Source organism: Dermacentor silvarum, chromosome 1 (assembly GCF_013339745.2).
Source record: "Dermacentor silvarum isolate Dsil-2018 chromosome 1, BIME_Dsil_1.4, whole genome shotgun sequence".
In the NCBI taxonomy this organism is placed as follows: Eukaryota; Metazoa; Arthropoda; class Arachnida; order Ixodida; family Ixodidae; genus Dermacentor; species Dermacentor silvarum.
The window spans coordinates 206,795,942-206,809,586 of record NC_051154.1 but is presented as its reverse complement, the minus strand read 5'-3'; the positions used below and the strand labels follow the sequence as shown (position 1 = coordinate 206,809,586).

General features: G+C 47.2%; 2 protein-coding genes across 2 annotated transcripts in view; both read left to right on the top strand.

The window, feature by feature from the left end:
• LOC119436688 (60S ribosomal protein L28) overlaps window positions 1-13,645 on the top strand; it is a 420,941-nt gene that overhangs the window by 270,596 nt on the left and 136,700 nt on the right. The window lies entirely within an intron of this gene.
• Window positions 1-13,645, top strand: part of LOC119436689 (putative methyltransferase C9orf114) — a 40,251-nt gene that overhangs the window by 23,894 nt on the left and 2,712 nt on the right. Inside the window, exon 7 of the mRNA XM_037703652.2 lies at window positions 3,426-3,579. Within this exon, the coding sequence (XP_037559580.1) occupies window positions 3,426-3,579 (154 nt within the window). The remainder of the gene's footprint in view (window positions 1-3,425; window positions 3,580-13,645) is intronic.

The following is a 13,645-nucleotide window of genomic DNA, read 5'->3' as shown; positions in this document are numbered from 1 at the left end:
CTTTTTCGAATTTTCGTGCCGAACCTGCATATAACGAAATCCTCTTTATGATGAAGTTTTTCGGGAATTTGTCAATTTCGTTATATCCAGGTTTAACTGTAGTACTAGAAACAATTCCTAACGCCTACAGAAATTTTAGACGCTGTACCGGATCTTGCTCAATTTCTCTGACGTGACACACGTGCAATGTCGGAATTTGCAATGTTGCCTGTCACCTCGCTTTGATGCAATCTTAATGTGAAGCTTCCCTTGCGTCGCCTGATGTGTTTTGATCAGTGTTGTACGAATCGGCGTTCCTGGAACTAGTTCCTTTTTGGAGGAACGGAGGAACGCCATTGTTCCATTAAGGGGAGGTGGAACTGTAACGGTAACCTAAATTTACGAAGGAACGGCCGAGGGAACGGCGTTCCTTCTGTAAACGTTCCACGGCATTGAACAGACGCACGCACGTACGCAGCACATCATGCAGGGCAGATGGGCGACCGCATGAGGCGCAAAGAACTGCTGCTTGCCTGTCACGTGACTATGATGCATTTTTTTCGCGAGTTCTCCGCTATACTTTTTTTATGACTAGGCTTCAAGATTGTCACGTGACGCTCCCTCCTGTAGACCATAAACATAAAGACACAGTTGGCTGTGGTGACCAAACCAGCCAGTGCAGATGTTTTCACCTCGTCCGCGCCCAAAGATTACTTCTCGTTCGGGCACCAAACCCTTCCAGCCGAGGAACAGGATGAGCTGTCGCGGTACCTGCCGGTACCATTTGACTGCCTGCTGTCACAGGTGAACTTCGAGGGACTGAACCAACTTTTCCTCAAGTACGGCACTGCAGTACCTACAAGCGCTTCGGTGGAATGGCTCTTCAACATTGCCAACAAAGTGCTGACGAACAAAAGGGTTCGTCTGTTGGACACAAACATCGAGATGCAACTCTTGCCGAGTTAAAACAAGGGACTTTACTAAGTTGCGAATATGTATAGTGGACATTTTTCTTCCTATCATACTGCAATATTGAATCAGCATTCATTAAACGCTATATATTGTTCCTTTCGATGTGGTTTTTTTGCAAGAAATTTAATTATTTTGATGCATGTGAGTAACTTTCTATTTGCACATCTGAAGCGCAGTATCCTGACTGCACATTTGAAGATCGAAGTGGAAGGTGCCATATGTGTTACACTTGTAATAGACGAGCGCCAAAGTTACAATTAGGCATGCCTGGAGTATGTACGGTGCTCCCTGAACAAATTCGTCTAGGAGAGTTTCTTTGGATTATTTTTATTTCCAAATTATCTGCTGTCGGCGATGTTTAAATTCGTATTGTTACGCCCAGGAAAGGCGTTTATTGAACAGCCAGCTAGGCAGAGTTAATCGCGACAGCCTTGATCAGCCGAGTGCCTGTCGAGATTCATCTAGCCAGCTGCACGTCGTCTTCCTCTTCACCCGTCTTGGATGCCCCACATTCTGTTAAGGCATAAACCTAGAACGCATGTAAGAGTGTCACAGTATAATATACATAGTTCGATGTGAATTTTAAATTGCTCACTTTCCGACACGATATTTCGACAGGATTATCCGACATGATATTTTAATTTTAAAAAATCAAATGTAATGTTAATGTAACGACACGTTCCAATGTTCAAAGTGTAACTGGAACGCGTTCCTTTCGCATTAAAGGAACTTGTAACGGGAACTCGTTTCAGTGATATATAAAATAATAGGCCCCGAGGCAAATGGCGGCTTACTGATTGGTGCGTCCGAGGGCTGCTAAGTAACTGCACGCAACTCAGGGGGGGGGGGGGGGGGAAGCATTTTATTTATCTGCAAAAAATTCCTGGGTCATTTTCAACTTCATTGCAAAATCCAAATTTATTAGTTTATTTACACATGTGGCCTCGTTTGCGAAAAATGAACTCGCGATTCGGCACTTTACCCACACGACGACGGCACAGAAATCGGAAGGAAGTAATGTTGACGTTCGAGGTAGCACGCGGGCTAGCCGAATAGCTATACGGAGCTCAACTGACTGCACACATGACTTACTGCACATTTTCTTCTTCATCCGCAGGTGCCAAAAGACCTCAAAGTGCACAAAGAAGTGCACTTTGAGGTCTTCGGCGCTGTGCCGCGTTCAATATATCCAATGTGCTGGTGAACGGGCGTTCTACATACGCGTGCACCAGCCCTATGCATTTCCGTGGGATTTTCATGGGCATTTTACACCTGTTCGATATGCAAAATAATTAGTTATATGTGGGTTCAATATGTCTGGGTTTGACTGTATATTGTCGACACTGCATGAAACTACCTTTGGTCGCCGACTCTCAAATTTCACAAACTGAAAGAATTTGTTCATTAAAATTTGTGGACTTTTTTTTTTCGTTTGTCAGTAATTCGGCGAACTTTACAGCCCATTCTTTGTAAGGAAATCCGTCGTTGACTGTACTTACATGTGCGTAAAGAGTTGAATTTCAATATAATGAAGTTTCGATTTACAAAGTGCTAATTTTATCGACTTCATTATATTGAATGCAGTGTAGTGCCCATTCTTATGCACCTGGCAATCTAGCTTGCATGTTTCTTATGAGCATCTTTCTGGCTCCCTTGAGGACTGTTTCTTCTGTCAGTTTGTGTTACTTTCCTCCGAACACTTGTTTGGGTGGTAGCAGTGTCACCATTTGCCCCCTGCCCCATTAAAGAAGGTGCCAGGATGCATTTGAATGTCAGAAAAGATTGTTTTAAAAAAAAAGTACTTTTCTTGCTGCCAAAGCTGCACTTGTTGGCAAATCAGTTCTACAGAAGCCCACAAGGCGGAGGAAGATTCATGAAAGGGAAAATTGTCATACGTCTGACTGTAGCACGAAGCAACAGAGGAAGTCCATACGAGTTTCTGAAAAACAAGTGGTTAATAATGTTTTTAAAAGGAACATAAACATGAACATTTCAGTCATCAGGCAGCCAGTTGCATAAATTCTCTGAGAAATATAGGTGTTGTCTGCTGGTGAAACTTATGTCAACTACTTCAGATAACGTGAGGTCATCTTAGCTTTACTGCACATCTGTTGGGAGGTGAGGAGAATGATGACATACTATAATGTTGAGTAAATGGTTTAATTTGACTGCTCTTTCAAATGGCTACACTTTAATTATGTGACCTTCAAGAACTCATCAGCCACTGTTTCAGCATTCACATACTTTGGTTCAAAGATCAAATATCTCCAAATTTTTTGCCAAATTTTTGCATAAAGCTCTATGCTATAGCTTTCAAATTTTTATTAAAAGTCGACATATCAGTTTAAAGATTGGCTTGCCAACCATGGTTGTTTTTTCTTTGTTCTGGTTATTATCTGCCATTATTCATTTGCAAACATTGTGTTGCTATAATGCATTCAAATAATGACAGCTATTTTTTTTCCCCATTGCAGATTTGAACATGCACTTCTTGTGTTTGGAGGTCTCAAGGGCCTGGAGGCAGCTCTTGAAGTAGATGAAGCTCTGGATGTTGAAGACCCTAAATATTTATTCAACCACTACCTCAACACCTGCCCTAACCAGGGATCGAGAACTATCAGGACAGAGGTATGCAAGTGATCTGAGGTGTCGGTATTATCATGGACAAATAAATCCCAAATGGGAAAGCCAAATCCGAGGAACAAAATCAGAAGATTGTGTTTGATGTCGGGGGACATGTTGGTGTGCTTATTTAGAATATTGACATGCAGTATAGTGATCTTATAAGGAAAATTAATTGCAGCATTATATAAAACTCTTGCACTATGTTCATGCTTGAACTTTCCCATTGGCATTTTATTTGTCCACTTATAGCAGTGACTCCCGACTTGAAACAATTGGTAACCCTATCATTTGGGGCATGCATGTTTGCCAGTGTAGCATAAAAGCACAAGATACATTTATTAAATAAGTATGTTATGAGGTATATGCCTATGTTTAAATAGTTTACAGTCAAACCTCAACATAACAAAGGTGTACATGCAGTGAAAGACTTCTTTAATTCGAGGTTTTAAAGTTTCAGCAGTAAAAAATAATTTCACAAATTCCCAGGACATTCCTGGTGAATAGTATCTTATCAGTAAGAACTTATAAACAAATCACAAGAAGGTTGGGCCATAGTAGCGTGGTTATGAGTGCCAGCGCATGTGGTGAAGATGCTTTAAATTGGAATCACTAAGTTACTTTGTTAAATTGCCAAAAAAAAAAAAAGGGGGGTGGGGGAGTTTTCAATTAAATTAAGACCGGGAAATGAAAATTTTTTAAAATGTCAGTTTCACCAGAAAGGCAGAGCATACATGATCAGATCTTACTCGATGACCATGAACACTGGCTATTACAATGCAAGCGAACGCTTTGCACAGTGTCTTAGAAACTGGAGATTAAGTGACTGTCAGCACTTGACGTGCGAGAACAAATGTGCATGAAGGCACCAGCCATCTCTGCTCACTCTTAGTGCTTGCTGCAGATTACCTCCATGATACGGCGCCACATGACCTGTGTGTGGACAGCCATGCGCTGCCACGGCAACAGTATAGGGGGAGAGGGCACATGGGCACGCGTATCCTGGACTTCCCTTGCACTGACGAATAGTCAGCTCGTGTTTCTTCGAGCACTCCAAGCTGTTGTGCATTTTACAGCCTCCGCAAGTTGTTTACCAATGTGACAAATGGCGCAGCGGTATTGCTTGCATAATGCATCCCTGCGCACACGCTTCAACAGCGTTTTTACAGTTCAAACTTTTCAAGCAGAAGGACGCTTGCAAATAACTTTTGCCTCGAACAATATTTTTATAGTTTTTTGCTAGATTTGCCAGCGATACAGGCTCCAAGTACAGTTAAACCTCGATATAACGAAGTCGGTAAAATCGGCAATTTGCTTCGTTATATCGAAATTTCGTTGTATTGAAATTCAACCTTTCATAAAATAAGTACAGTCGATGATTGATTTTTCTTGCACAGAAAGGGGCCATAGAATTTTCAGAATTATCGGGCAGTAAAAAAAAGCAAATTTGAATGAGAAAACAATTTTGTTGAATTTGGAAGTCAGCAACAAATGATACGGCTTCATGCCATGTCGACGATATCTTCACATCGACAGTATAAATTAATTGAAGCCAGCCATGCTTTCGCATCCACTCCTCCCCTGTGGCTGATAGCGTCACTCGCATGGCGACGACGCTATCACGAAAAACGCTGGCAGCGGGGAGCGAATGCTTCGTCTGCTTCTCACTTCAACGGGTCTCCGAAACTCGAGATTACGCAACCTCCAATACTAAACGCGCGGGAAGACAGCTTACATGATGCCACACCGTCTTTGCAAACATGGCAGATTACCTCAGAACAGTGTGCGAGGGCTGTGCTGCGTATGCACTCAGCAGCGCTTGCAGCCAGCAGCCACGGCCGTGACGTGCACCAGTAATGGAGGTGCGTGCCTACCGACCCCCCCCCCCCCGGGCGAGGGGCCCGCGCCTTAATCGTGTTGCCACGAGCTCCCTCTCTTTCCCCTGCTCGCGTGGGAAAGCCGCACTCGTGAAACCACCATCTTTCTTCTCTGATCCTCGCATGCTTTCACTCGTACCTAAAGCACACAGTGCGCGGGGCCCAATAGGATCTTATCACACTTGGACTTTATACGCAACATGACGCTCCACCGCTTTGGCGGGTCGATCTTGTTGCGCGGCGTGCGATGCTTGCAAACGCTCCTCTGTCTAATCTAATCATTTGACCATATGCGTCCGCGGAAGTTTCCATTTATTGTCTCAGTATTTGTTTGCGGCAGCAGCGAAATTTCGTTATAGTTGACTCCCGTTAATATGAAGTTCACGAGAACCACAAAAAACTTCGCATGAAACGAACTTCCAATTTAAAAAGAAACACAAAAACGGCACCTTTATTAATTTCAAAGCCGAAATTGCTTCTGCTTGCCGAATCTAGCTTCGGCAAGCATATTTTGCAAGTAGTAGACGTGTTAAAGTGCTTCTTCGGCGTTTTCTCCAACAAAAAATTGCTGTGCGAGAGCAAGACCCGTAGCTCTCGGTTGTGGCTTGTTTTCAATGTCGTCATTGTCGGCGTCGCTTTCATGAATGCATTTATGGGGCTGAACGATCTGCACAATTTCGCTGTCCATCAGTGGACCGCATGTTTCCACAGTGCTGTCCATGGCAATGTACTCTTCAAAACGAACGTCGCCGAGAGCGGCGCCAAAGATACCGTTGTTGAGCTCACTTACTTGCACTTCCCCCGACGGACAAGAAGCATCCCCTAAGTTTCCACGAAACCACAAGCCCGGAAGCAGTTGCCGATTTCACGCGGCCCCAAGCTTGCGCTAGCATGTGGATGGCACTAAGTACACTTACTTCCTATTTCGAGGAGTAGTCCATACACAAAATCATGCGCTCGACGAGATGCTGCCTGTACAGGACTTTACATTTTTTAGTATGCCTTGGTCCATCGGCTGCAACACCTACGCCGTGTTTGCAGGCAAGTATGCAAGACGGATAGCATTCAAGGTTGGTACCGTATTTATTCGAATCTAGGCCGATAGTTTTTTTCAAATAATCACATACGAAACTCTAGGGTCGGCTTAGATTCGAGGATTTTAAAAAAACGCGCCAGTTTTTAACTGAAACTGATAAATATGGTGCATAGTTGGCGCCATCTAGAAAAGTCAGTATCGCAGCCGCTACTAGCCGCGCCAGTAGCCAGCTGAAGTACACGAGCGACGTCGCCATTTTGACCTGCGTCGTATTGGTAGTATCGGTATGGTGCAGCATCGGCGCGCGGTGTGGCGTTATCGTAATGGCACCAAATGGGCGATGACACTATAGTGCCGCTTTCTAAACGAATACTGTATTTACTCGAATCTAACGCGCACTTTCAACACGACCCTAATTCTGCGTCGGCATTTCAAAATGGCCGCCTCGCACGCGCGTGGTGCCTAGCTACCGTAGCATGCGGAAGCTTCCTCCGTGTGCTGCAGTACACGTGCTTAGGCAATAGTCTACCGTCTGTCTTCACGTTCTCAGCGTCTGCTCTATCTATCGGCATGAAGTACAGAGTTCATCATGATGCCGCATTTAAAAGGAAAGTGATCATCTGTGCGGAGACGGATGGAAATCGGGCCGCATCACGCGCGTTCGGAGAATCCGAAACTTGCGAGCGGGACTGGCGCAAACAGAAGGAGAGGATTTTCGCCAGCAAAGCAATGCGGAACGGTTTCAGTGGACCGAAGCAGGACGTAATCTGCGACGATCCACTCCGGCGATACGATCAGGCTTGGCCCTATCTTGAAAGCAATCTGCGACTGGTGAAGTCCGCCGCGCGCCGTGTTTTCGCCGCGTTGAAGCGAGAGGCATGCTAGCACGAAGGCGCGCTTCGTCTCCAGCGTTTTGACAGTTCGTTTCCGCGGTCAACGAGCGAGGTGTGTTCATGTTTGCTTGAGCGCGCGTGACACCGTGCTTGTTAATAGCGGTCTACTAATTTGCTACCGCATTCGATGCATCGCCTTTTGGGCGAAACTGCGACTTTTTTTATTCATCGCAACATCAGTGCATCGGGAGGAAATCTATTTTTCCAAATTTTTCCTCACGGAAAACGGGTGCGCGTTACAATCGAGGAAGCGTGAGAATCGAGTAAATACGGTAGTTGTGCTAGCTGCAGAGGCATCGTCAAACGTTCAAGCCGGGCGGAACTTCGGCATCGGTCTGTCGTTGGAGGGGGCCACGGGAGATGGTTTTTGCGTGCGCCGCAACGTGCGCTCCTTCCAAAAATGCAGCATCTCTAATGCGCTGGATGGTACTGAATATAGCGCACTGTTTGAAGATGTCAGCAGTAAGGAAGATAGCGACGAGGCTAGCAGCGATGGTGACATAGAATGAGCTCGGCATGTTCAAATTTAATAAATGCTGTTTCATTTTGCGAATGCTGTCCTCGCTTTTTCGTTCGGCCTACATTCGAGGTAAGTTTTTTTTTTTTTTCAGACTTCGAACTTTTGGGGGGTCGGCTTAGAATCGGAGTCGGCCTAGATTCGAGTAAATACGGTACGTTCATGTGGGCACTGCATTGGTCCACAAGGAACAACACATTGCGGTTCGACGACGTGAACTTGCGATCAAGTTCGGTGATTCACGCCTTCCTGTTTGAGGCATAGTCCACAGGAAGCGTCTTCACGCCTTTAAAACACCTAGGCTTTGCGGCCTTCCCGATCACAAGCAGGCGACATCATTCGGTGCCAGTCATGTTTGCCGCGATCAGAATTGACACCTTTTCTTTACTCCGTTTGTCCCCAGCACAGTCGTCTTTGAATGTCAGGGTCTTGTCTGGTAGCAGCCGGTAAAAAAGTGCAGTCTCGTCTGCGTTACAGATGTCTACCGGCTGATATTCGCTGAGGTACTGGCGCGCGAGAGAGAATAAACTTTATGCAAAAGTTTATTTGGTTAGCTGGTCTGTCGAGTCGGAGCTGGACAGCGGTGCCTCCCATTGCCGTGTGGTGTGTTTGCGCAAGCCCATACCATGTGGTAAAGCGTTGCGCATTGATCGCAGTGTGGGCATTTATAGGAATACAGCGCAGGGTGTATGGAGACTCAAATGTGGATATGTGTTTCTTTGGAGTTTTCGCCATATTACGGCTTCCTCTCGCGTCGGAGCATTCTGAGGTGGCAGTAGTGTTCGTTCTTCGTGAAAGGCGATTGTGTTGTAGGATGTGCGTGTAGGTTAATGGTATGGGCTCTGGATGGAACTGCTCGGTGCGGCCATCTCGCGGCTCCCAGTGTGCAATGCACTCGGGCGTAGGCGTGTGCCTGCTGCCTAAGGACTCATGCCCCGGAGTGAGTGAGTAAAAACTTTATTAAAAATAAATAAAAGAAGGCGCCGGAGTCCACACGATTTGTATGTATGGTAGGAGCTGGTGCACTCCATTCAGAATGCGATGTGCGGCCCTGGAAAAATTTCTGCATGCCGTCTGAGAGTCCGTCAGAACTATGACGCAATCCCAGTGCGGTCTCGTCGTGATGGCTAATGCTATCGCTAGTTCCTCTGCCTCTCACTCTGCCTCTCGCTCACTCTGTAAACAGACGACGCATTTATTTCGGTCCTGTGATTGTTGACTACGCTGGTGACGAATGCGGTGCTTCTAGATAGATAGATAGATAAACTTTAATTCAAATATAGTTTTGTCTTGCCCCAATGGGGCATCGCTAATGGTCGGGGCCCCTAGTCCAGGGCTCCGCTGGCTCTTGCCATCTTCTCTGCTCTCTGGATCAGCTTGAGCTGGTCGTCGAGGGCCGAGCTGGACAGCAGTGCCTCCCATTGCTCCCTCGTGGTGTTCGTGTCATGGTGTTCTATGTTGTGTAGCGTGCACTCCCACGTAATGTGGTATAGGGTTGGTGTGGCCCCACACCACGGGCATTCGTCCCTGTAGGCTGTGGGGTGCAGGCGATGTAATATGTGTAGGTTCGTGTAAGTGCCTGTCTGGAGCCTACGCCAGGCAGCGGCATCCTCCGTCTTTAGTATTCGATGGGGTGGGGGATATCGCAAGCGACTCCCTCTGTGGTAGTTCAGGATTGCTGAATACTCGGGGTCAACTGGGTCAGGGTCATCTGCAGTCGGCGTGATGAGTGCTCGGTTATATGCAAATTCTCGAGCTGCTCTGTCGGCATACAGGTTACCCGTGATGGCAGCGTGACCCGGTATCCAAGTGATGGTGCTTCTTGCGGTGCTGGCCGTGTTTACGCACAAGACATTGGGGTGGTTTTCATACTTTCTCGCGAGCGCCTGCGCTCGGGCTTGTCGCTGTCTAATGTGGAAGTTTGGGGGCATGTTCCTGGGAATCGGTGAGACGTGCATAGTTTCTTGTATTCGTGTTGGGATTTTTGTCAGTGCGCTGGTCTTCTGTATGGAATATCCAAGACGTTCCAAGATGCAGCATCGCGCTATTATGCGTAGTAGTCTTTCCTTCTGGCTTACCAGGTGGGCCTCTATAATTTCCCGTGCGTTGTTGTACACCCTTGTCTCCTCGAGGTGAAAAGTTGCTGTTCCGGGTGGGAGTCCGAGCTGGTCGAGTACCTCCACTTCCGCGTAACTAAAATTTGAATATGGTGCTGAGTACGCAATGCGGCTCATAATCAGAGCCTGCACTAGTCGGATAAGGTCCTTGTTCCTTGAGTCCCCTCTTCCTGCATCATGCGGAAGATCTGCATAGTCGTGTGTTGTAGCTTCTGTATGGTGTATCCTCCGCCCCGTCCTTATGTAAGTGTAAGCCAAGGATACGAAGTCTGTCTACCTTAGTAATTTCTCTAGGGCCAATTTGCAGGTAGATGGTTGGTGCCGGGACTGTTGATTGTCCTTGTGACCGCTTTTCGATTAAGAGGAGCTCCGACTTCTCCGGCGCACATTGCAGTCTGCATGTCTCCGCGTACCGTGCTACGACGTCTACTGCCTCCTGTAATGCCTCTCGTGTTTCTCCTATGGACCCTCCGACCGTCCATATCGCGATGTCGTCTGCGTACAAGGCATGTCTGATCCCCGGTATTTTCTCGAGTTGGGCTGGGAGTTTCATCATGGCCACGTTGAAGAGTGTCGGCGACAGCACTGCTCCTTGTGGCGTTCCTCTGTTAGGTGTGCCTACTCGCTGTGACCTCACATTTCCCAGCCCTATTGTGGTTGTGCGATCTGTGAGAAAAGCCCTCACGTAGTTGTACGTTCGTCGGCCGCAGTTCATGTCACTGAGATTGGCTAGTATGGCTTCGTGTCCCACATTGTCAAAGGCTTCCTCCCTTTAGGTCTAGTGCGAGAATTGCTTTTGGGCAGCACGGCGTTGTTAAGGTCAGTACTTCCTCTTTGAGCTGCAGAAGCACATCTTGCGTTGACAAGTTGGGTCGAAAACCAAACATGGTGTTCGGCATCAGTTGACGTTCTTCGAGATGCGTCTGTACCTTGTCTAAGATCACACGTTCCATCAATTTACCGAGGCAAGACGTGAACGAAATGGGTCTTAGGTTCTCCAGGCAGGGTGTTTTTCCTGGCTTTGGTATCAGCGTAATCTCTGCATGCTTGAATTCCGGGGGTTAAGGTCCCTCTGCAGTGTGCATTGAAGAGTTCCAGTATTGCCTGCACGGTTGCATCGTCCAGGTTACGTAGCAACTTGTTGGTGATTCCGTCCTTGCCCGGAGTGGTGTTTTGAGCGAGTCTTGCGATCGTTCGTGTCAGCTCGGAACGCGTTATGTCCCGGTCGAGCATACTGTTTTCCAGTCCGGCATAGTGAGCCTCTGGCTTTGCACCGAGTATCGCCTGGCCAATGTATCTAACTTGTAGGGCACACAATAGCTGATCGTCTGTGCCTCCGAAATTGTGTAGTACTCGGCACATCGTGTGCTTGCTTTCTCTCTTGCTCTGGCCCACGTCTTCGCAGTGTTCCTTGGAGGGAGTTACAGAACTGGTCCCAGTTCTGTTGTACAAGTTGCTCTGCGTAGCGCTCTGCCTCGTCCATTAGCTTCGCAATGCGAATTTTTAGCTTATGGTTGTGCCGCTGCCTTCGCCATCTTCTAGCAGACTGTGGTGCGCTTCCCACACGTGTAAGAGGCGCGGATCCACTGCCGCATTGTCCGTGGTGAGTGCAACCTCCTTGGAGTGTTTGGCGACCGATTCCTGCAGTTCTATAACCCAGCCCTCCAGATCGCTTATCGCTTGGGCTTCTTGAGTTTCTCTTTTGCTCCAGAACTTTGCCCAGTCCGTGATTTTGGTGGAGTGTATCTTCTCGGGAAGTTTCCCCTGTGCACCGAGATGTCGAGTATGAAGTAGTCGCTCCCTAGCGTCTCGGTGTTTTCCCACTCGACGTTCCGAAGTCCGGACGTGAGCGCAAGATCGGGACAGGGGTGTTGTGAGCTGTGCTGTTGCCTACTCTCGTTGGATATGTCAGATCCGTCACTATCGTAAGTCGGTGGTGTTGTGTGACGTTGTACAAGCTTGTTCCCTTTTTGGTATGTTTGACGTACCCCCACGCCTCGTGCGTTGCGTTGAAGTCGCCTAATATGAGGAGGCCGTTTTGTCCAGCTAGCTGCCTCGCTTGCTGCACCAAATTGTCTAGGGGTCCCAGCGTTTCCTTCGGCGAACTGTATATATATTAAGTATAAAAACACGTGTTTCCCCTGCGCTGTGGTACTATTTCCGTGAATACGTGATCGATTCCCATGTCTGCATAAGTGTGGCCGTATGTGCTTCTGCTGTCGCATGAGTGTGATACCTGGTCATTCTTGGTGATTTCCCTGTTTCCTGTAAGGCTATTACATCCGGTGGTGTGTCTTGTTTGGCATTGTACTGCAGCATTGCCCTCTTGCGAGTGAAGCCATGACAATTCCACTGCCAAACGGTGATGCCTCCGTTTGGATCCTCTTGTAGCATTTGCTGTGTGGATAGACTCGCAGCTTCTTGTGGCATTGATCGTTTACCAGAGGCGTGAAAACCCCGTGTAGTTGCGTTATTATCTGTCGGATCTCATCGAAGCCCTTTTTATTTGGAGATGTAGTAGCTAGCTCTTGGATGGCTTTCCGGTTCTCCTGAATACCTCTTTCGCAGGCCGTTACTCTCGCATTCAGCTCGGGTGTTCATTTCCTCGACGGACTCCTGCACTACCGAGGGAGAGGACGCGCGCTGCGGCGGCGGTGTTCGGGCGAACTTTCTTGAGCTGGTTCCTTGTTTCGGCTTCGTACTCCTTTAGCTGTGCGCGCAATTTGGCTATCTCTACATGCAGTTCCTGCACTAGGGCTGCAAGCGCCTGTACAGTGTTGTTTCCTGGTTGACTGACACCTTTTCTCCACACATACTCTTGAAAATCAGGTCATGCCGATGTTTGAAGTGCGTCAGCCATCCATCCAAAGAAGCGAAGTAGTTGATACCCAACATTGCTGCAAGCGATAAGGCTTTCGCCACAACAACCTCACCACTGAGAGGAAGTTTGTTATTTCGAGCTTCTTTGATCCAAATCAGCAATCCTTCTCCGACTCCGGGTAGGTGCTGGTGCGCATTCGCTTCCGCGACATCTTGAATTTATCTTCAAAAGCATCCAATATTGAAGGCTTATTCTTGATGAAGTTTGAGAGCGTGTTAGGCTTAATGCCGTACTTGCGTGCAATGTCTTGCTTGGCGGTGCCTCCTTTGTCAACTTGTTTCAATATTTAGACTTTTGTCACCAGGTCAAGCATTTAGTAGGAGCCGCGAGTTGCCATTATCAAACATCGCCACTTTGACACTCAAAAATAAAAAGCGTCTAAATGCGCGCGGAATAAACCGAACGCACGGCTGATGCACTCTGCAAAAGACAAGAGACTATATGAAGGCAACCAAGCGCCGGCGTTGACTAAACAATCTTGCTGTTTCAAGAGCTGTGGAGCTGCAGACCGCTGCAATGGCGACGACACCAGCGCGGTCAGGTAGCTGTTTTGGCACGTGAAAAATTTCGCATTTTATTGAAAAATTACGGTAGCCTTGAGGTTCTTGATTGAAAAATAACTTCTAATTATCAAGCAATTTTTTTTCATAGGGCTGCATACAAAACTGATGGGACCACTCCTTCATTTCTAATTGAACTACTTTAAATTATAGGGAGTCGACTGTATTGAAATTGCATATAAACACACTTC